A 22298-nucleotide genomic window follows, 5' to 3' on the forward strand; every position below is an offset into this window, starting at 1 on the left:
TTGAGACGGAGAACAAACGGGAACAAATTGCGCGACACGAGAGAGAGATTTAGCCTGGAATGGTAACTTGTAGGTGGTACACTTAATATTGACGACTTACAGCAGGTATTTCATGCTTTGTATGCTGTGTTAATTTTGCATAATGATTGTTTTTGTCTATCTGTATGTTAGCGGTATGTTGCCTTCTAAGTCTGTCTTTTATGAAGAAAAAAGTTGCATGGTGTATACCAAAAGCGTATCGCTACTTATATATTCTAAACTAATAATAACAATAAGTTTGAAAGAGACCAGACAGATGTCTATTTCGAGTACAGGATAATGCGCTACTGCATACGCGACATAGCCTATGTACCGATGAGGTGTACATGTGTACACACATGAGAGAAGCTCGACGGTCGAGCTACGGATGGGAACGATACTTTGGTGACTAGTGGTTCAAGAGGTGAGAGACCATAATGTCTGGTGGGGACAACAGGACCCCGCCCCGTGGACGGCTATAAAATGCCGACACAAGAATCGGACCCAACCAGTCTTAATCGGTACACGAAGGCTCTTTTTTCCCTTCTTACTTCGATAGGCTCGGATTTGCTCTCCTCCCTATCCGCATCGTCCTGAGACCATGAAGCTCGTTCCGATCTTGTTGCTCGTTGTCGCGGTTGTCTTCGCCGCCGAAGAGAAGGATGAAGAACGTCCCAAGACGTTCAGAAGGCTCATCCCTGCCGACGTTCTTCGCGGTGAGTCTCCATCTCTAGAATTTTATCAAGATTTCAAAAAAGTTCACTTGAAAATTCATGAAAAAAATATCGAGATATCGCATGCATGTCGAAGACTTCATCTGTAACACGGAACAATTATTGGTTGGGTGCCATCAACAATTTGAGAGGGTGAAATCACCCATTAAGAATAATATAGATTCTTTTAAATAAAAAAGGTTTAATCTGTATAAAATTGGGAGTAATTCTTGAAAAGTACTCATTTTTCGTTATATGTAGTTATGGCTCCAATGAAGAACGGTTTTGTGTCGAGAATCGACTGACTACCTTGATGGCGTGCGTTATTTCAAAATTTGTTCAATTCTCAACGTCGCGAGCCTCCTCGTCGTCTAGCTCCTCTGTTCACTGTAGCATAATTATTATTACTGTTATAAATGCGACGAGTCTGAGAGTAGCAAAATACTTCACCCCTTGAATATGAGTATAAATAATATAAAAAATGTACGGAAAATGTTGGGTTTTGTAAGTCTTCTTCGCAAGTCAACTTCTAGCTCTCCTATTCTGTGCATGAACATCAAAGTACTTTGGTCGAATCGAGGGAACCATGCGTGCATAAGTGTATCGAAAGTAGGCCATTTTTGACTACTCTACGACTTTGCGAAGACACTCAGCTTTCTCAGAATGACGACTCATTGTAAAAAGAAAATGACCGAAAGCGCATACGTCACTATCTAAAAAAAAAACCTTATACACCTCCTCCAGAATCTGTTCTCTAATTAACTTACATTTTAAAAGTCTCGAGTGCATAATCATCGAGAGCTGATTTATACATAATAACTCGTAGCACCACCAACTTTCAAATAAATTCCAAGTCGAAATCGTCTAGTATAATTCAGGTACCAATTTCTCCTCGCGTCGGTCCGACTCTCGCCTCGTCTATAAACCATTCGAGCGCAATTTACAACAGAATCGCGATCATCTGCCAGTTCTGGTTTAATTTCATTCGCGACTTCCACCTGTTCGATCGACTCTCGCCTCATCAATAAGCCAGTTGAGCGCAGTTTCATTAATTCCAACCGCAATTCCTGCTTTTACAGCTTTCCATTCACAATTAAAGGAGAGCCTTGAAAACGAGACGCTTTTCACCCTACCATTATACTTGGCTGTCGTGTCTCGTCCATCGAACCGAGACCGTTTCTAACGTAAGATAAACACATTCTTCTCTTTTTTCCCTCATTTCGAAGAAACAATGATTTGTTCCCGGCGACAAGCGTGTCCGTAGATCCTGATTCACCGTTACGTACAATTTCGAGCTGACACGCGCTCGAATAAATAGGAAACGGTAGTCAAGATCATCGGGACCAGCGTGAAAGTTTTCATGGTGTAACTCTCGTTTGTTCTGACCATAAGTATCCCCGCAACCTGATTCGCTTCGTTTCTCGACTCGGTTCTTCTTTATACGGCACGCCCTGCATCGACGCGACGGTCGCAGCTCCGGCTTCAAGGTAAATTACCTTTTACGAAATCCGCGCCCGCAACCTGGAATTAATCGCGTTACGAGGCGTTGAACAACATCTTTCGTAGATTCGAGGTCGATCGATCGATCGATACAAATCAGTTCCAAGTTTGATCAGAAGAATTTAGCGTCTTTGTTACTCCTAGCGCGTGAATCATTTTACGCGTCCTTAACTGTTTCTCAATCGACAAGATTATTTATCTCGTTTTTCTTTTAGCCCTGTTTCCTTTGTGTCTTGCATCCATTTCCTATCTCGCGACATTAACATATTCCTTATCATAACGTTTCTTTTTTATAACAGAGTTATTCGTGTCGCCCTACTTTTATTTCACAATGAAACGCAGTTCATTGTGACTAATTATCGCCTATGATGACGCTTGAAGCGCGTAAATACGTAACGGAATAGGAAGCGAATTATAATGCGCCTTATCTCGCGGAAATCACGAGCGAATAAACTCTAGCGTAGTTATTTCGCTACAGGTGTTTATCTCACAATCAGTGAATTATCAACGCTCGCTTTTTTCCAGTACGCCTGAACTGGTTGTCGCGGTTAATTAATCAACGAACGTTCTTCGACAGCGTCCTTGCCCATTCTGATTCACACGGTATCGTGGATCAGGCCGCAAGCACCATGGCCCAGATATTCCGTATGTTTTACTCCGTACCTAGATACCGATGAATAATCGAATCGGTCCACGACTGGATCGCTTCAGGCCCGAACACGGTATTAGGTACGTTTATGTCCGTTGTCGCGTGCCTCGTGCACCGATTACATGCTACTTGTACGCGCGCAAAATAAGGATAACGAGACGAGCTCGCGTTGCGAAATTTGAACAGGTGGTTGGATGGATCGATTCAGTCGATTTTTGCAATTGGACACCGGCTATCATAGCTGGACGTTTCCAACGATGTTAGTCCTTACGGAATCTAAAATAAATAGAGACTATAATACTTTGACAAACAATTGGTACATTCTTATTATTAAGACAATTCAAACTAACATGAAGGTTTCCTTTAGTGGCAAATATTACAGGTTTCGTTGGCAATCTTTTAGATCAGACCACTTTCAGATTTTGATCGTCAGCATACACGTAATCTGTCCAAATAACTATGATGTTCGTCTTCAAATAAACAGAATGTTACAACGACATTCATTTAACTTGGCTATCCAAGTTAACTGAGGCAAGTTAAGTTTCTCAGTCACGAACACGGTCTGGCCGTATCGTACCCGTTTCGGGTCAGGATGATCGCAGAAAGTAGAACCCTGGGCTGGGTGGTCGGTGACGAAAGCGAGGCCACGAATCAAGACGATTGCACGTTCCTGATTGTATAGTTTCAAGCGAATCGTTTACCCTTCGAATGTCCCGTGTCGTGTAATTTCGTGATTACACGATAGGCTCGAGGCTACTTTATCCCCTGATTAATTCCCCGTAACAGAAGTCTTTCTAAACGCGACACGCGCGACTGCGTCACAACAAATAACACGTCATTAGATGAAAACATCGGATGCTTATCAAAAGGATTGACAGCCTTAGCTATTTGTTAATCGGATAAATAAACGATGAGAGGTATAATTATCCCTTATCACGAACTCTCGGTTAATTAGTAGCGTCCATATATGCATCGCAATGAGATGCTTGTATTCGTACAATCAGGAGACTCGAACGCGTCTTTAGTTTCTATTTCCAATATTAATTCTTACGTACTGATGGCTAATTGTTAGTAATGGTCATTGTTGAGATCGTATACCAATAAACTTCCGCTTTTCAGAAGAATAGACATTCAGAGGAATACTTTAACGTTTGAGAGCGAATCTTGGACGTGCTAGAAGAGGTGCGCCATGAAGACTTGACTCCTTCGAAAAAAGAAACAGCGTACTGATACGAAAGCTGACCCTTGCAAGCAGACGAATCTTAATGTCGGTGAAAGTGTACAAGTCCGTTATGAATCATGTTCTACCGCTTCCTGAAGTGGTTTTCTTCCCAATGATACGCGATGACGTTCGTTTCGCTGGTATCGTTGTTAATCTACAGCCATCTAAGGCCCCTCGATATCTAAATGTACAGAAAGGATAAAGTCATGTATAATTACAATAAATTACATGGTTCTAAAGTTACACTATCTAATGTAACGATAGGTTCGCATACCCTTACATAATGCTTGGTATTTTCGTAATCGCGAGCTTGCGAGTCGTAAAATAAAACTAGGAAGAATGTTGGAAGCACGACGATAAATTCAACGAGTGTTCGCGATAATTGCACAAGAGTCGTGACAGTGAAAGTGTTTCTCCTTGGAGTTTCCAGTCCGCGAATCACCGCCGACGAAACTTCTCCCTTGTGCTTCTAACACATTAGGACGTGTTACACAGTAGAATTCCTTTTTCACCCGCTTCTCTGTATGGGTACATCAGAAGACGCGTATCGTGTAAACAGTACGGCTAGAAACGCGCGTGTATCTAGGCACATTAGAAAGTAACGACACCTTTCACGGGTGCGTAACTCTGTATGTGGACAATGCACTCGTCGAGGAAAATGCAAGCTGCACGAGTTGTTGTCCGTCGTAAAATGAGATTTTACTTTTGCATCGTCATGCTGATTCACCTGAAATGCCATTTTAGGAGAAATGAAAACGATGTACATTCGCATCTCTTTCCTATACAATGTGGATTACGATGGATTCCATTTTTTCTCACTTTCTTTATACAGCCAATCTCCTCAAGTATTCGCACCCTCCGCGTCTATTGTAGAAGTTGGTCTACACGAATAAACTTTACACGCGTGACTTTCTTCGATAGATATACAGATATAAAGACTGAACATGCTATACATATGTATATCATGTATATGATGTATGTGTATCGTTATTATTATTAATAATACATGTTTTATTGTAGATTTCCCTGGCATGTGCTTCGCATCGACGAAATGCGCAACCATCGAGCCAGGAAAAACTTGGGATCTGTCGCCGTTCTGCGGACGTTCCACTTGCGTGCCGGACGATGAGGGTACTGGCCGCTTGTTCGAGCTGGTGGAAGACTGCGGGCCCCTGCCGATAGCCAACCCGAAATGCAAGCTCTCAGAGAAGACCAACAAGACCGCTCCATTCCCAGACTGTTGTCCGCAATTCGAATGCGAAGAGGGGGCGAAGCTCGAGTACCCAGAGATCCCAACTTTACCGCCACCAACAAAGATCGTTGAAGCTGACAACTCCCCGAAGGCTGCTCCACCGAAAGCTTAACTCTAAACACAGGATGCGTGGCCTCTACAAACATAATCGAACCTTTGTTGAATAGTCAACCAAACAGCAAAAACGTGCAATGACCATAGAAACAATATGTCAACGAAGTTAACGCTAAACCTACCGACCTTTCATTTGTATCTATTTCTATCGCGATCTGTCAAGTAACTGGTCTTTTGCAAAGGTATCTTACATAATACTGAATTCGATAATAGACGAAATCATATAAAAGATACGAAAAAACCTATGTGCTAGGTTTAGCGTGAATTACATCATTTCTCTTTCATAGCATTAACAATTTCACCCTTATTCGATCTTGAGGAACCTCCAGGAAGAAAAAACAAAATTGACATCAAACAAAAGTACCGATTCACTGAAAATTGAAGAGAGTATAAGATTGAAGAAATTTGTCTGGAAAAATAGTTGTTGATGAAATTTATTTAAGAGAAAAGCATTGCATTGTTGGGATAGAAATTCATACCTAAAACGAAAACGCAACATATGTTGCGCATCGATGCATATTATTTCATCGCGAGGAGGCATACTACCATCGCAACTTCCTATTACCCTTCAACGTGATTCTAAATTAAAAATGAAATTTGTACGGAAGAAAAACCAAGGGTCCCTTAATGTCAGAAAATCGGCATTGTTTCACATGATCGTGTCCTACTCAGTCTCCTAGTCCCGGAAATGAGATTTAGATGCTACCGTCCTTAATTTCGCTTGTAACGATTACCCAATAGAGAACTAATTTTCTTTCATTTTCTGAAAATTGACAGTTCTACGTATGTAATGTAAAAACATGTGTGATTGTAATTATATGTAATTAAATAAATATATATTTAATTAAAGATCCATCGGTACATACCTTTCGCGCCGCGCTTTCCACGCTAGTAAGTAACTTAAGGGTGGTTTCTACTTTGCAATCATGACAAACAGGTAGTCTGGAAAATTGAAGAAAATGAAGATATCTCTTGGCAATTCCTTTAGACTTCAATGATGTAATTCAATCTTGACACTTTAATTTTCTTTATAAACACTTTCAAGGGACCTATAAATCTATAAATCTATAAATCTACAAATTTATATCAGTTTATACGAACCTTGTATTGGTTAGATAACGTAGATTATCAGCGTAACACCTCTTTATTTTCCGCATTTTTTAAATGCTTCCTTTACAATTTTCGAACGAAAGCATCCAATCATCTAACTTGATTGTATCGTCCTCGATGTTGGTATCGTAAACGGAGAAACGAACATTTCGTTTTACTGTTGCACATGTTGGCAGCACCGAAATATTCCTCCAGCAACATTCGCTATTTAACCAAATTTAATGGACGTGAGTACAAGAACCGTGAATTGATTGGAATAAACGTGAACGTTCGAGAGACTGTGCGTTCTACCAAGGAATCTTCCAGTAGTCCTTAACGAAGATGAGCGAGCTCGTTTGGGCGATAAAAAATGGTGATTTGGAGCAAGTGTGGGATATCGTTGAGAATAAGGCAAATATAAAACGTTAAATCACCTCTTTTCTTTCGTCGCTTTTTAATTGTCGGCTAATCATTAAACGTTACACTGATACCTTTCTTGGCATTTGTTGCTACGTTCGCGAATCTTTCGATAAATCTATTTTGTACGGCAAATTGTCGTTGATCTGTCAAAGTGACGGATACAAAGATTGTAGATTCTTATCGAAAGCAACACATGCATTTTTCTTGCGTTCGAATGCGTACTAACCCATGTAAATATATTTCTGTTGATAGAATATTGACGTTAATCAAATGATCGACGGAAGACCACCTCTGCATTATGCAGCTGACTATGGCCAAAGCGAAGTGGTCAAATACCTTTTGGAAAAGGGTGCAAATGCAAATGTAAATATGTTTCAAGTGTTTAATCGTTACACGTGATAGAAACGTAAATTGTTCAATTTTTATTATGATTTTTGCATCAGCTAATATCAAAGTAAAAATCAACTTATTCGCTTGTGTCAATGGTTGACACACTATTTGGAACGAGTCCTACAGAAAAAAATGATACGATATATTTATGTACAGGCTACAGACAAGCATGGTATAACAACATTATTAGCAGCAATTTGGGAAGGACATACGCATTGTGTAAAATTATTGTTAGAAAAAGGAGCTAAACCAGATGGATTAACGCCAAATGGAGCCAGTTACTTGGAAGCTGCAGAGAAAGAAGAAATCAAACAGCTGCTTAAACTTTACTAGCATAAAGCCAAACAACATACAGAGCGATAATTTTTTTATTTTAGTATTTTAATGTTCCTCATAGGAGTATCACGATTGCTTTGTCTTAATTTCTTGCATATGACTAGACTATCATATTTATGCACTTTAAATTAAAAGAATATAGATACACAAATGTCATTTTATAATAATATATTGCACATCTGGAGCATATAATCATCAACTCATATTCTTATGTGGTTATTCTTAGGGATGCGAAATACGTATAATTTCAGCTTTAAAGTAGCGTATCGTACAGGTTCTTCTATACAACCGACAGGAACAAATTTATTTTTAAAGCATGTAACTACATATAGCAAAAGATATTTTGATACATTCGTAAGAAGCAGCATCGTAGTTTAAATATTTGTTATTAATTTATGAATGTTACGAATTCTTTTTATACATTTTTTTATAAACTACAATTAAAACAATAATTCAGCTTTAATTTTAATTTTTTTACAAGGAAATTATAAATATACAAAATATTCATTACTAGATTCGAGAAGTACATATATAATTTAACTGATTTTCAAAGAAGACATGTATAAATTATAGAATGAGATTAAAAAGCTATCTTTATGGTACTAATTACCTGACATGTCGCAAGAGGTTTTAAAGGTGTACAATAATCAAAAATAATAAGCCAATGCATTATTGTTATGTATGCTGTTGTACTTTATTAAACCCGAATTTATCATTTATTTAATTCGATATCGATTACCAAATGTTGCCAAAATTTATTTATCCAATGTCAATTACTAAAAATACAAAGGCTGTATTAGATTCGATGGTCCTAAAGCGTATATATATCCACAGAAAACTTATGTTTTTTATAGCTACATAAAATTTACCGTAATAGAATGTTAAAACGATCTCAGGAAGAAACGTTAAAATGTCTAAAATCCAATAAACTTTATTCCATTCCACAGGTCTACTTTAGCTTGTAAAGTAACTTATATTTTAGCGAACAATAAATACAACAGAAACATCGTGAAAAGAATTTTCTCGTAAATTTTATGCTCATAAGTAAAAAATATGCATGAAAAATGTTTACATCCGTGTTACGATCAAATGTGAAATACATTGTCATTATTAATTAAAATTAATTATAAACATATCTTCTAATAATAAACAATGTACTTTATTTAATATCGTGTATAATTTAATACTGTAGAATGTATATTTAAAAAAAAGACAACTACATTTATAGACCCTAATTTTATTATTCCTATGTAAAGATTATAAAAGTCGACCTCTGCAGTTAGACGCGCCACACTTGCAAATAATAACCTTCCCTGGTATACTTCCAACATCATAGCTGTAATTCCATGTCAATTCTTGGCCCGCTCTAATGTAATTTAAAGCAAAAAATGCGACCCAAGGAAACCTAACATCGTGCGTATCAACAAACACATTTTGCACGAATACGTTTGGATCACAGGAATGCTGAAATGTTTACATTGAACAACAAATGTTTATATTATATCTTAGGATCTTTTATATTACGAACTAACCATTCGATAACGACAATAAAGAATTGAATAAATTGCGATTAAACCACATCTTACTTACATTTAGATAGCGTCCAATATTTCCAGTTGTTTTAGCGTCCATTATATAAACAGCCTCATCCTCTCCGAAAAAGTCTCTTACCGATTTAAATGTAGGTCTTTCTAATTGTGCTGGCTCTACTGTTGGCTCGAATCTGCTTGGTTCACGTCGACCACTTCTGGTTTCTTCTTCGTCGCTTATCGTGATCGTATCGTGCTCGGTCGAACGATTCTCGATGACAAGGGCTTTCGCGAGTGTTTCGGAATTTTTAGTACTATTACCATCTTCGCTGTTTTCTTCAGATCCGTCAAGGTTGTTGGGTTCGCCTCGTTTTCGTTTCCTAAGCCGTTTTCTAAAACGTTACCGTAATACGGTAGTAAGTTCTAATATCGTACAATATTTTGCTCTATTATTGATTAAACTTTCTTTGCTTACCTAATCGAAGAAGGTTCCGTAGAATCTACATTGAAATTTGCATATTTAGTGATATCGAAATCTTCATCCGAATCATTGCCATTTGTTTTCGTGTTATCTTCATCGTCGCTCGTAATTGATTTCTTTTTGTCTTCGGGAGTAGATATCGGCATTTCTGGCTCGAGAACATCGCTTTCATAACCTTCTTTAATTCCTTCCACTACTTCAACATAATCCAATTCGGCAAGATATTCATCTCCATAATTTTTACCACCTTCGTTGGCTCCCTATAATATAAGAAAATATTAAAATTTTAGTATATTTCTATTTAAATAATATCTCCTATTATACTTTTTTACTGCGAGTACCTGTTCTGTAAGTAATCTACCAGCATATATACAAATAAAAGATCCAAGAGGAATATCGTTTAGGCACCGTATACCCCAACCTCGAGGAGCAGTTTTGAATACTTGCAGTTTTAATGTTAATGGATGTTGCACTACTCTATTAAGGCAAGTTTTAACAGCGCATTTACATCCTGAATTACATTCGTAAATTCCAGTAGTTACTGGTTCCGGTAAACGTTTGTACACGTAACCAACAGACGTGTTAGGTACTCTACCTCCAAGAGTAGCGCCTTGTATAGTTAATTGCCAACACTGACACTTTGTTTTATCCTGTGAAATAATATCAGTAAAGTAAAGTAAAATGCAAATAAGATTCGTATGTTGCTTCGTTTGAATAAACATACTTCGCAATCATCTTCGCAATCGCAACTACACAAAAAGCTTGGATCTAAATTGAGGTTAACGCCTTCCGTCGGTTCTCTTTGAGTACTGTATCTTATAGTATCTGGCTGAGTGTGATCTAATTCATTGACACACGGTATCGGTACATTTTCCACACCATAACTAAGATCCTTAAAATTGGAAACATAATTACATGATGCAAACTGCAAACAGAGTTTCATAATTTCATATATTTACCTTTATATTAATAAAACACTTGTCTAGAACGAACTCGGCTAAACAATGTACCCAATAATCAAAATCAAATAGATCCACCGACATTGGACTACCCGTTTTACGAAGATACTGATGCAATTCTTCCATATTTCGTAGCCTGACACCACACGGTGCTTGATATACTGTAATTTTTTTTCCTTTAGGATATTTACATAGCTGACGATTCCAACCACAAAGTAACGGTATCGAAAGAGGCGAATATCCTCTTAAATCGTCAGGTGTAAAAGATATACCCTGAACGCATTGAGGACCACACTTATGCGGAACAAATTTCTTTGTCTGAATTTTATTTTGTGTCTGATAATACTGTAACAAATTTATAATTTTAAGTTGCAGATCGTCGCAAATCATTTCCATGAATTGTTTGACACCGTATACTTACAACTATACTGTGCGAAGGTTTTGTTTCCGTAGTAGGAGTATACGTATTTGCATCCACGATAGTTTGCTTTTTACTAGTACTCTTTCTAGCGACAGCGCGCGTCTGTTGCGGTGCGATCGAAGCAGGTATACTCGCACTTTCAGGTAACGTGGGAGTCAGATCTTTCTCTGCCTGGGAAACTCTTTCTTCTTCGTTCTCTACGTTCGATGTATATTCCACGTAAGGTAAATTGCTCTTCTGGAATATTAGTAAATTTATGTTGCTCAATTGTTTCTTATAAAAGTGTAATAGAAAAAAGATAGTTTATATACATTAGAGATAACAGGAAGTCGGTGTCGACTTGGTGTATTAACAGCCGCGTGATGTCCTTGTTGCCTAATATTGGCCTTTAAGAATTCGAGATACAGAGGTCCTAATCTAGTGGAACCCCTGTAGATCCATTCTGTCCTCCCATCGGCGTCGAAATGCATTTGCACTAAACTTGCGTCAACTTGTACTACCCTGGCAACCCACCACTTGCCGTTCCATTCTGTTTTTACCACTTGGCCTGTTTGGAGCTTTACCATCGGTCTTTCGGGATATGTCTCGATGTATTTCTTCACAAAATCTCGAGTTTCGTTTGGTATGTCTTCCCAAACCTTGAGAGAAGATTCAGCAACTAAATAAATGTGTCCATGCTCGACGTATTGAGCGTACCCATCATCAAAGAATACCAAATACCTAATTATAAGAAAGGAAATATACGTTGTTGCGTTAAAATCATATTTATATACATATTAAAAATTACACACGAAAAATATACCTGTATTTATTTGTGGCTTTCGGCGGTTCGGCTATGACTCCGCTATAAAAATTACTGGAAGAAACATCTTGGAAGACTGCAACTACTCGTGTACCAACTGGAATTATAACTAAACTAATTATAGCAGCTGCAGTTTGCTTACCGAAAACAGACTTAATAACCGCATTGTACTTTTTTTGCAGTAACTTCACACGGCAGTGCAAGGGAGTCTTTGAAACTACAGTTTGAACCTAATAAATTCCAAAATAAATATTAATGTATGACGCAATTGCGACGAAATATAAATAAAAATTAATTTATTAACCTTTCCCTTAATCCACGGCATAAGTGGGTGCTTCATTATATATACAATGGTATCCACGTCGATTTGTGGTCTTACAAGTGGACCAGTTGGAGGCAAGTTTAATTGTATGACTTGTTTATTGTCTTGTTCGATAGGCAGAATCTCAGGTTGATTATCCTGCACTGCAGAAGGCGAGACTCGTACTTGTGTAACTTTTTTTGTTGCCACCAATGGATAGGAACCGCTATCCGAAGATACATCATCGATTTGTAGTTCTTGAAGCATTTGAATTTGCGGCCTGAATTCGTCATATAAACTATTACGTAATGTGTCCATAGTATGCATCAAGTCTCTAACTGTTTTGTCCAAAACTTCATTCTCCTCTGTTTTAAAAAGTATACCATATTATCTTATTTATGTAATAAATACGCCTAAGTCTGTATTCTGCAAAATAGTGGTGTACCATTTATATTATTGAATTGCTCTTTTAATACATTGTGTGCTTCTTGAATTTGATAATCAACGTCATACTTTGTAAGAATATTTTTTAATGTACTGTTCAACATTTCCTCCATACTAATAAGCATATCTTCGGGTATATACTTTTCTGCAATTGAATATAATTACATTAACTTAATTTTAACACCACTCCAATCTTTTAGAATAGCAACGTATTACATTGATCTAATTTATGTTAATTTAAACTCACCCTCATCATTCAAATCTTTCTTTTTTTCATCATCTGAATCATCGCTATCAGATATTTCAACTTCCATTGTATGATCCGGAAATTCACATTTCAGTAGTGGTTTGTGATCCACTAAAGCTGAGACTAATTGCTATAAAAATTATTATTATGTTATAACTATCAAATAATATTCAATGCTTATAAAATAACATACCTTTTGATGATCCAATGCAGCAGTAAAACAACTTTTGCATATCATACGTGTTTTTTTCTTCTCTGTATTAACTCCATAAAATGCACATGCAAATGAAGGAGCCGATCTCATGTCCGCTCCAGAGGTACATTGAAAATTTATACAAGTACTGTTATAAACTTTAGGATTTTTATTCTCTTTTGTATTATCTTCTGCTTTTTCTTCATCAGACACAAGTTCAATAACTTCCATTCTGTAAAATATCGTTAACAATAATATGATAACTCTTTTACAACTTAGAATTTATTTTAAACTGATAAGTAAAATAAAATTCTGTTTATTTACTACAAATAAACAGCAACATATAAAGATATAGGTTATGAGCACAAATTCGGATGGAAGTTAATTATTTTCAGTATAAAACGATACAATTTATAAGAAGACTTCTGTTAATAGCAAATAATTAAATCTCTATTAATAAATTATTAAACATAGCTTGCTAACAAAACGTATACCTACTTGACAGTATTTTGAAATCGATTTAATTTTAATCTATATAAAAATATTTCAACATTCTATTTATGTTGCGATAATCTCACGCGCTTGATTTCATTAATTTACACAGCGTATAATTGAATAATTCTAAAGTTAGTAAATAACGCTTGTTTCGTCAATTTTATTTACATTTAAAGCAGTACAGTTAGCCGGTTAAATCGATGCTTTCCTTTCTATTATCTGTTATCGACTGGGACCTGGGACGATTGCAGTGGGTAACGGTAAAAAAAATATACATAATCGGTTCAGAAAAAAATAAAATTTGACGACAACAGAGATTAAGTTTACAAAAAGATGCGAGTAAAATATTCAATTAAAATATCTGATGTCTTTTTTTTTTTATAAGGGATGTTGAATGAAAACACTTAACAATTGCTGCTGGAGTATTTAAAACGAAAACACAGAAATCTTGAATATTTCTTTTATTTATATTTTATCATATTCAATCAATATGTATTGTATCTATCTAGCCATTAGTATATTTAAAAATCACAGTCTTAGTTGAAGAATTGACAGCAGAAAATACTATCTGTATCCTATCCATATAGTAAATGTTTATAATGTACATAGGTTGTTTCTGCATACATACACGCTGTATGTATCCTAAACAAATAATTATGTATAATGTATTATGTACAATAGCTTGGATAATGTTGATCTACACTTTCCATTGGTATGCACTATTGTGCGTAATCGATAGCATCGCTTGCCTAATTTCCATCGACAAAGAACTATTTATTCACATAAAATACATATTTGAATATGTTATGAAAAGAACAGTTAAAATAAAATAAAATAATATCATAATTTATATAAAAGTTCTGAAACCAGATTTTCGTATACGAAACATGATTATTATTCATACACGAAATAGTCTAATACAAAATTTTAAATGACCTAAAAAATATAATTTAGAAAAGAAGTACCTTGATCTATAATGAAATATACCATTTGTATTGATAAAAAAAACGTTTTCGTATTGCAAGTTCGCTAATCTTCAAAGAATTACTAATATATATTACACTATTCAATGATATATATTCATTATGATCCTTGTAAAAATGTACATGTATTAGAATTGCCATTTGGATCGAAAAATTAAAAGTTGAAAAGTAAAAAAATTATTAAAATTGTACGTCAATCAATGAATCGATTAATTATTTGTTTCATAGATTATGGAAATTAGGCATTACATAATTTTCAAAGGCTACTCTTACTTGGCTAACTAATCAAATAAATTGTTCGCACGATTAGAAAAAAATTAAATTTGTTTACGATTTGATTTAAATAATATGAACGCATTTTCGGTTTCTTTAAACCATTATAATATCGTTAAGATACATAGTCAATATGTACACATTTTGATAGGAAAATTTATAATAAAAAATATATCGTAAGAATGTTCGCGTATTAACAAAGATCCAATGAATCAGAGTATTAAAAATAGTTAACTCAAATAGAATAGCCTGTATAATGTACATTTCAGAGATCTCTAAATAGTTCGTATCATGTATATACATTAAATTTCGTTATTTACATAAGTGCAGAAGTATCATTACTTCCAGCAGACTCAAATTAACCCACGATTGAAATCGAAATACTCTTAACAAAAAATGTACTAGATGTACAATACCATGTAATTCTGCTTGCAGGATACAGCTTATATTCGAAACGCGCATTATTTTTAAGTTAATACGCTATACATAAATATTTTGAAATATGAAAATCAATTACAAAGATACTACATAAAATATAATATCTAAGTTTGTAGAAGTAACGAAAATTAAATTATCGAAGTGTTACTTTCTTAAGTAAATTAAAAATAAAAGCATGGATGCAATGGAGTATAAGTATATAAGTTGTATTCTGCAAAGTGTACATTGTAACTTGCACTATCAGCAAAAAACTTTTTCTTTGCTTAATTCATAAACAAGCAAATTTAGAAAAATATCTCGTTTACATTATGTAAATGAAATCTATTTCTTTCGTACGCGACACTAATATAATGTCTTTTGTCTAATCATTGTAACATAATAACAAGAATATGTGCCAGCCTAGTTACAATTTCGTCTTGCATTAACTAGCGATTACTATGGATGCTCATATCTTCTTTTTGTTTTCAGAACATGAACAATAAAAGTTATACCCTTCATGTTCGATAATATAAAAGCAACTCAACTCTTTGGTTACACGAAGAGAGCTATGTTGCACACTTTCCTTTTTAAACTGTGACAATTAAATGTTTCGTAAACGAAACAAGTGGAAAATATACTTTCCCTACACCAATGCTTTGCGGTTTGAAAGATCTGTAAAATCGTTGATAATGAAATTACTGAATCAAATATCATTCGTTCATAAACTGCAATAAACGCAATATATGATTTAAAAAAAGAAAGATATACAATCGTAACTCAGTCTGTGTAGTTTTTGAATTATGAACCACAATAACGTGTTTGCACTATATAAAGATTATGTATACATTTCTAGCTACTAAAATTAAATTACCCAAAAAGGTGGTATCTGTACCAGAAACAAGAAGGCAAATCTTGCAGTTCCGATCAACATAAAAAGACAAAAAACGATTTCGGCCTTTGTAGGAGGAATATTTACAAACATAGAATATATATCATGAAATTAAAATTGTTTGTAATGGCAATCGAATAAATATAGTAAATTCCATATAAAACATCTCCGCTACATTAGAAAGACATGAATTATGAAAATGCTTGCCATCTAATCCAGTACAAAAGACGCTTTTTCTTTATCTACAGCTACAAAGGGCACCCAATCATGATTTAAACAGTAAATTATGAATTTACTATCTATGAACTTCTAACACGAAGACAAACATTCTACAAAAAGGAATGGTGTGTGATGTACATTACGATTAAACTTTCATGAAAATCGTTCTGTTTTGTTAATACTTAAATCGTTTAAAAATAGCAGAACATCGTCTTGCCTGTGCAAGGATATTAAAGTCTTAATACCAAGACCTTAAAAGAAATTTTTGGTAGAACATTTGTGTTCCAACTTCATATTATGCACAGGTAAACGTAAATATTTTTCTTCTTCGATTTATATGTTTAAAAAAAAAAAAAAAAAAAAAAAACCGACATTCAAAAGTGAAGCACACTGAATGTTACACATATGAATGTATCAATATAAAGAATGGTATGCTTAAAGTACCGCTCGTGTGTATGCAGCATGCGTGTGCAATACTGTAATGAGTGGTGTGTGTGGCACCAGGAATGTAACGTAACGTATAAGAGATTATATTATATGCTGGTTGTCGTCAAACGGTAATGCACGAGATCAGCTGCTGACAAAGTTGACTGTACTGCAATTGGTCCCCACTAATTCTTCGCATTTTAATGCCTTTTACTTCTTTCTCTTCGGATTCACATACTCTAAGTTCGATTTGAACACCACCCGGATATTCTAAACTAAGCCCGCTACCTTTCACTTCTTCTCTATTGAAAATAAACCCCTTTGGCGGGGCTCTCGCATCTATAATTTGTTTCACACGGCCCAATATAGCTTCGGAATTCAATCTACTCGATTCATCCGACAAAGTGACTTCAACTTCTGTAGGTATTGATGTACTTAGGGGCCTACCAATACCTCGTGTTATACTAGGTCTTAAAGGGTCACACGGTTCTGAAATGATGAAGCTGGGAAGAGGATTGTAATGAGGTAACGTGTCTTCGAGTGAATCAGGTGACGGTGATGGAGATGGTGAACAACTGATAAGTGTTACTTGTCCTCCGAGATCTGTTATAGATATCTGAGGTGGCACCTACAACAAATAATTATTTCATTGTAATCAATTTCTTAAAAATTGTAACGGTTAAATAATATTGTCTATATAACGTAAGCCCTGTATTGTCTTACAAGCACGTATAATGATTAAATTGTAATATACCTATGAAACATTCATATTCTACAAAAGCAAATAGCGTTTCTACCTTCTTTAAAAAATAATACAAATTATTTAAGTGACATTTCAAAATTACTTACTCTTGGTAATTCTACAGGATGTTCTTCTTGAATCATATCCAAAGCTGGGCTATTACTAGGTGAATAACTAACTGGTGTTGTAGCTGGCGATCTGTGGTGCCTTAGCGGGCTCAAATCGAGTGGCGTTGCTGGTGGTTGTGTTGGTGTACCATGCACGATACTACCCTGCACTGTTGCTGTGGTTAGTCCACTCAAACCTATTAATAACATAAATTGTGGAAATTAAATATTACGAATAATTTAAATAAATTATTTCCAAGCATTTAGAATTAGGAATACCTTGTGTGATTGCTGCTACCCCTCTTTCGTGCACAGGAGATCCAGGTATACTCGCAGGACTGTGCGATGGAGACGCTAACCTTTGCAGTTGCTGATATTCCTGCTGAAGTGCCTGAATTCCAGGTCCAGATGGACCCGAACCCTCCGACGCTCTTCGTACAGGTGAGTATCTTTCTGTAGCAACATGAGTGCTTGGTTCCTTATACGAATCTCTATTGCCTACTGAAAACAATAAAGTAGAATATTAAACTATGTGTCCATTAAAATTGCGTATAACAGCAAAGCGTACAGCAAATATTTTCCGAATTACGCAAAGTGCAAAAAGAAAAAAAAATCCACACAAGAATTACCAGTGCTACTGTGGTACAAAGAAGTCTTCCTGTGGTGTGGAAGCGTTGATCCTCTAAGGTGAGTTGGTAAGAGACGTGATGGAAGGTAAGCTCTATTCATCCTAGCTTCCACCTCCATAACCATTTCCGGGTTTATAACTACATGCATATTACCAACCAACGAGGCATGGCAGTGCAGTGGATACAAAAAACCATGCAAAATCAAAAATAAAATCAAATGAAACGCTATACGAATGCTAAAATTAAAAGTTATTACAAAAATAATAAACTGATATAAAACGCTAAAGACATATTTACATTTATTGTACGAAATGAACCAGAATAATCAATTAAACGTTGCATTGTTTACGAAATTCGTCTGCTTGTAAAAATAGAATTGTTTAAATTAAAGTGCTTAACTACGCGAATACATTGATAACCAATCTACCGATCAAAAATATAATTTTTATAAAAGTAACTCTTACTAATATCAAGAAGGGATTTATTTTATTTCTCGTAAAAAGAAAACATTTTTCATGCAATATAACACTATAAAAGGAAAACACCAATTTATAAATGTTGTAAGAGTTATAAGGTACGAACAAGGCATACTGATCATACTTACACCTTTAAAAACGAAGAAATATATCAAGCTTTTAAGCTAACCGATATGGCAAATCATAATAATCAAATCTCACAGAGATATGAAATATGATGAATAATGTGCACCGATAAAGTAGAGGCAAATACCTGAAAAATATAATAGTACCTGGTCTTTGCATGACGGCGGTAAGACCACTTCGTCTTCTTCTATCGCTTCCTCCGCTTCCACTTCCGCTATTATTGCCATTTGTATCGCCACTTCCGCTATTGACTCCTACATTCAATGACTGCGTGCACGGTACAAGCGTTGGACTTCCACTTGGAATCTATAGATAATATAAAATTTGTTTTAATACGAACTTTGAATGGTTTTTAATATTTTTTTTACTATTTTTCTTACAGGTTGCAAGTGTTCTCTACTGCCTGGTTGACTCCAATTTCCGTCGTCACCACCAGAACCACTGCCATGCTGTTGATAGAAGACATGAAGATTAGCTCCACCATCCGAAGCTCTTCTTCCAAAACTTCCAGCTGCAATCAGGTAGATATATATATATATATATATATATATAAATGTAAAGAAAATATTATTGTAAGATTGGAATAATTCGTTGTTACTCACTTGCTCCCATAACAGGAGGTGGTTTTAATAAATGCTGATCCTTGATTTGAAAATTTTGAGGAGGTTGATGTTGGACTAAAGGAAGGTTTAATGGCAAATTTGTATGAGGTAACACCTGAGGATCAGTGTTATTACACTGTAGTATAGGAAGGAGTCGCAGCGTTGGATCGCCTGTTGTGTGATTATAATTATATGGATATTGTGTTGGTGGCTGATGCGCTGTATCGCCAGGTCCAACTGTATGTCTTCTTGTTGTATGATAGGGCGTGCCAGGCGTTAGTTGCATTCCACTCCTTTCTTCTGTTTCTGCTTCTGTATCTCCATACTTTTCGCAAAAAGAAATCAAAGAATTATAAAATAAAATTATAAATGAAATAAATTTATTTAATAAGTATTACCTTTTCTAATTGATGTGCTCCATCAGGGGCATAATCTCCTGGTATAGTTTGAATACTGGGTAAACTAGGCATTGTTGGTTCTAATCGATCGACAAGAAGATTATATATCGCCGATACATGATCGAAAGCATTCCCTTGAACTGCTTTTAATAACGTGTCTGCACTAAGTCCTGGTAATCTTAACATATTTTCTATTACTAACTGATTTAGCTGTAGTGGCACATTGTCAGAATTACACCTACAAATAGATGATTAAACAATCTCACAATATAACAATTTGAATTTGTTCCTCATAAGTGTAATGTATTATCATTAACATTTCTATGTACCCTCCTGGTTCAGGTTCTGTTACACCATCTCCGCCCATCCAGGAGTGTGCTAAAATCTGTGAGATACTTAAACGTCGTTCTGGTTCTACTACCAACATATGTCTAATCAGTTTTTCGCATTCTACAAAAACAAATACGTTATTAAAGCGCACGTAAAGTTACAGTTCACTAAATTTTGAAACGAATTGAAATTACATAAAATTAAAATCTAGCACAACATTTTATACCTGCAGACATAAAAAATGGTATTCTAAATTTCCCTGAGATCACTACGGAGCGTAGTAGTTGCATTGTAGGTCCATCAAATGGCAATGCACCACAAACCAATACATACAAAACAACACCAAGGCTCTGTAATCAAATTGAAATGAATAAAGTGTTATAGAAATCGATGCTTTAGCAATTGGTAACATACCCATACATCAGCCCGAGGGCCGTCGTACTGTTTTCCTTCAAAAATTTCAGGAGCAGCATAAGGTGGTGATCCACACCAGGTACTAAGCGGAACACCTGGAGTGTATTCATTACTAAATCCAAAGTCTGCAAGTTTTATATTATTGTCTGCATCAAGTAGTAAATTCTCAGCCTAAAATATTAAGACAAAAATATATATAACTGTGTGAGATTAGCTTTATTTGTTTAAATTTTTAATACTGTAATATTCAACAATACGTGTTTAGACCTTAAGATCTCGATGAACGACTCTTTGTTGATGGAGATAACGAACAGCAAGAACAATTTGACGAAATATTCTTCTTGCTTCTGGTTCTGGCATTCTTCCATTCCGCACAAGATGGTCAAATATCTCTCCTCCCGGAGCATATTCGGTGACTAAATATATCATCTTTTCTGTTTCCATTACTTGATATAACCTTATGATATGTGGATGCCTTAATCGTTTCATTATATGTACTTCGCGAAAAATTTTAGCCAAATTTTCCTCGTTCAATTTTGTTTTATCAATTATTTTAATAGCCACCTGCAACAGAAATGTGTAATAGTGATTCTATCTATCAATAATTTATAATATGTGTAATGTTCATTTATGAATCATAAAAAGATTGATATCAATGTAATACGAATTAATCAAATAATTATACATGTATACAGAACTTACTTGCTATAATAAAATTACACAAATGGATGAAATGATATAAGTAATAAAATATGTATATATTTAAAATATTTTGAAATTCATTACAGATATATTTAGTGTATTAAAAATTGTAACAAGACACCCATAATATACTCTTTATTCGTTAAAGTAATTTTTAAATACATGTGAATATATGTGAATTATTAAATAAAAAAATTGTATTTCTTTTCGCACACTCGCTGTTCCATTCAACAAACAAATCATTCAACTATAGTACTGTACCATTCAAAATGATTTTTGCATAAAAAGAGAAAAATATACAAAGGGAAAAATGCGAGAAAAACGAAATGTAAGTTAAAAGAAAATATTACATCTATAGATATACATCGACTATATAAATTTGTATATAAACTATCGCGCAATACTTGCACTTTCATAATCAGAACGATATTCAGCCTCTAATAGCTGGCAATAATTTGAAAAATATCAAAGAAATATATTTAAATCGATGTAACAGTGCCTGTTGGTAATATCGGTTTGCGAAACATTTTTCGAGCTTATTGGATACCTTTGTACAGTGACATCTTCTTATTACATAGAAAATCGTTAAAATCCGTAAAACAAGGAGAAATTTACGTGTCTAGACCGTTATCCAAAGATATAACGACAAAATGACGGATTCCCCGTTTGTGAGAAAAATGCCATAACAGCGGTCTTACCTTAGATTTCGTTACGACGTGGGTAGCCATTTTAACAACAGCAAAATTTCCCTTGCCAATAGTTTTCTCCAGTTCATAATAACCAACGCGGATAAGTTTGTTGACAGAAAAGTCCTGCGAAACCTCATTGTGCGACGTCGTCGCGGATGCCATTTTTTAATCACTTGTCTCACTCAACTCGTTACCAATCACTTACTGCTTAGTACGTTCATTTTTCCAGTAGAGGCGCCACTAATCATTCGATGCCTATGCCATCTAACGAAACGGTTCAAATTATAAAAAATGTTTGCTA

At 35.2% G+C, this 22298-nt stretch overlaps 4 protein-coding genes and 2 long non-coding RNA genes across 7 annotated transcripts; 2 read left to right on the plus strand and 4 right to left on the minus strand.

Annotated features, from left to right (window-relative positions):
• Positions 1-496: 496 nt before the first annotated feature.
• On the plus strand, positions 497-5540 carry LOC128888716 (uncharacterized). Its single transcript, XM_054145797.1, has 2 exons — positions 497-734; positions 5123-5540. Exons 1-2 carry the CDS (start codon positions 620-622, stop codon positions 5464-5466), a joined length of 459 nt encoding a protein of 152 aa, XP_054001772.1. The 5' UTR covers positions 497-619; the 3' UTR covers positions 5467-5540.
• Positions 3187-5249, minus strand: LOC128888719 (uncharacterized). The gene is made up of 3 exons (XR_008460327.1): positions 5109-5249; positions 4377-4829; positions 3187-4283 (listed from the first exon to the last, which is right to left on the minus strand). It is a non-coding gene; the product is annotated as an uncharacterized LOC128888719 (long non-coding RNA).
• A 482-nt stretch (positions 5541-6022) lies between the features above and the next one.
• On the minus strand, positions 6023-6702 carry LOC128888720 (uncharacterized). Its single transcript, XR_008460328.1, has 2 exons — positions 6570-6702; positions 6023-6410 (listed from the first exon to the last, which is right to left on the minus strand). It is a non-coding gene; the product is annotated as an uncharacterized LOC128888720 (long non-coding RNA).
• A 52-nt stretch (positions 6703-6754) lies between these two features.
• Positions 6755-8385, plus strand: LOC128888717 (myotrophin-like). Its single transcript, XM_054145798.1, has 3 exons — positions 6755-6968; positions 7230-7340; positions 7524-8385. Exons 1-3 carry the CDS (start codon positions 6900-6902, stop codon positions 7698-7700), a joined length of 357 nt encoding a protein of 118 aa, XP_054001773.1. The 5' UTR covers positions 6755-6899; the 3' UTR covers positions 7701-8385.
• Positions 8386-8840: 455 nt separating this feature from the next.
• Positions 8841-13806, minus strand: LOC128888710 (histone-lysine N-methyltransferase eggless). Its single transcript, XM_054145780.1, has 14 exons — positions 13579-13806; positions 13081-13312; positions 12888-13017; positions 12642-12785; positions 12200-12561; positions 11896-12125; positions 11405-11813; positions 11094-11330; positions 10673-11017; positions 10438-10605; positions 10055-10363; positions 9708-9973; positions 9294-9624; positions 8841-9167 (listed from the first exon to the last, which is right to left on the minus strand). The coding sequence occupies exons 2-14, from the start codon at positions 13309-13311 to the stop codon at positions 8961-8963; spliced, it is 3369 nt and encodes a 1122-aa protein (XP_054001755.1). The 5' UTR covers position 13312; positions 13579-13806; the 3' UTR covers positions 8841-8960.
• Positions 13807-15370: 1564 nt separating this feature from the next.
• Positions 15371-22198, minus strand: LOC128888323 (serine/threonine-protein kinase SIK3-like). Of its 2 annotated transcripts, XM_054145059.1 has the most exons (13): positions 22007-22198; positions 20874-21170; positions 20607-20777; positions 20419-20542; positions 20192-20312; positions 19863-20100; positions 19465-19789; positions 19243-19373; positions 19009-19168; positions 18261-18398; positions 17911-18132; positions 17632-17828; positions 15371-17410 (listed from the first exon to the last, which is right to left on the minus strand). In XM_054145059.1, the coding sequence occupies exons 1-13, from the start codon at positions 22157-22159 to the stop codon at positions 16907-16909; spliced, it is 2781 nt and encodes a 926-aa protein (XP_054001034.1). In that variant the 5' UTR covers positions 22160-22198; the 3' UTR covers positions 15371-16906. The 2 variants fall into 2 exon arrangements, with proteins under 2 accessions (XP_054001034.1, XP_054001035.1); XM_054145060.1 differs by lacking the exon at positions 18261-18398.
• Between the last annotated feature and the right edge of the window lie 100 nt (positions 22199-22298).

The sequence above is a fragment of the Hylaeus anthracinus genome, unplaced genomic scaffold (genome assembly GCF_026225885.1).
Source record: "Hylaeus anthracinus isolate JK02 unplaced genomic scaffold, UHH_iyHylAnth1.0_haploid 11994, whole genome shotgun sequence".
Lineage (NCBI taxonomy): Eukaryota > Metazoa > Arthropoda > Insecta > Hymenoptera > Colletidae > Hylaeus > Hylaeus anthracinus.

Bases quoted from the DNA above. Each gene is read 5' to 3' on its own strand.
- LOC128888323 (XM_054145059.1), bottom strand. From the start codon at position 22,159: ATGGCATCCGCGACGACGTCGCACAATGAGGTTTCGCAGGACTTTTCT. The intron at 21,171-22,006 runs GTAAGACCGCTG...TTTCTGTTGCAG, and splicing joins ACGTCGTAACGAAATCTAAG to GTGGCTATTAAAATAATTGA. The intron at 19,169-19,242 runs GTAAGAAAAATA...TATTATCTATAG, and splicing joins GTAGAGAACACTTGCAACCT to ATTCCAAGTGGAAGTCCAAC.
- LOC128888710 (XM_054145780.1), bottom strand. From the start codon at position 13,311: ATGGAAGTTATTGAACTTGTGTCTGATGAAGAAAAAGCAGAAGATAAT. The intron at 12,786-12,887 runs GTGAGTTTAAAT...ATTCAATTGCAG, and splicing joins GAAAGATTTGAATGATGAGG to AAAAGTATATACCCGAAGAT. The intron at 11,814-11,895 runs GTATATTTTTCG...TCTTATAATTAG, and splicing joins AAAGCCACAAATAAATACAG to GTATTTGGTATTCTTTGATG.
- LOC128888716 (XM_054145797.1), top strand. From the start codon at position 620: ATGAAGCTCGTTCCGATCTTGTTGCTCGTTGTCGCGGTTGTCTTCGCC. The intron at 735-5,122 runs GTGAGTCTCCAT...GTTTTATTGTAG, and splicing joins CCCTGCCGACGTTCTTCGCG to ATTTCCCTGGCATGTGCTTC.
- LOC128888717 (XM_054145798.1), top strand. From the start codon at position 6,900: ATGAGCGAGCTCGTTTGGGCGATAAAAAATGGTGATTTGGAGCAAGTG. The intron at 6,969-7,229 runs GCAAATATAAAA...TTCTGTTGATAG, and splicing joins GGGATATCGTTGAGAATAAG to AATATTGACGTTAATCAAAT. The intron at 7,341-7,523 runs GTAAATATGTTT...ATTTATGTACAG, and splicing joins AAAAGGGTGCAAATGCAAAT to GCTACAGACAAGCATGGTAT.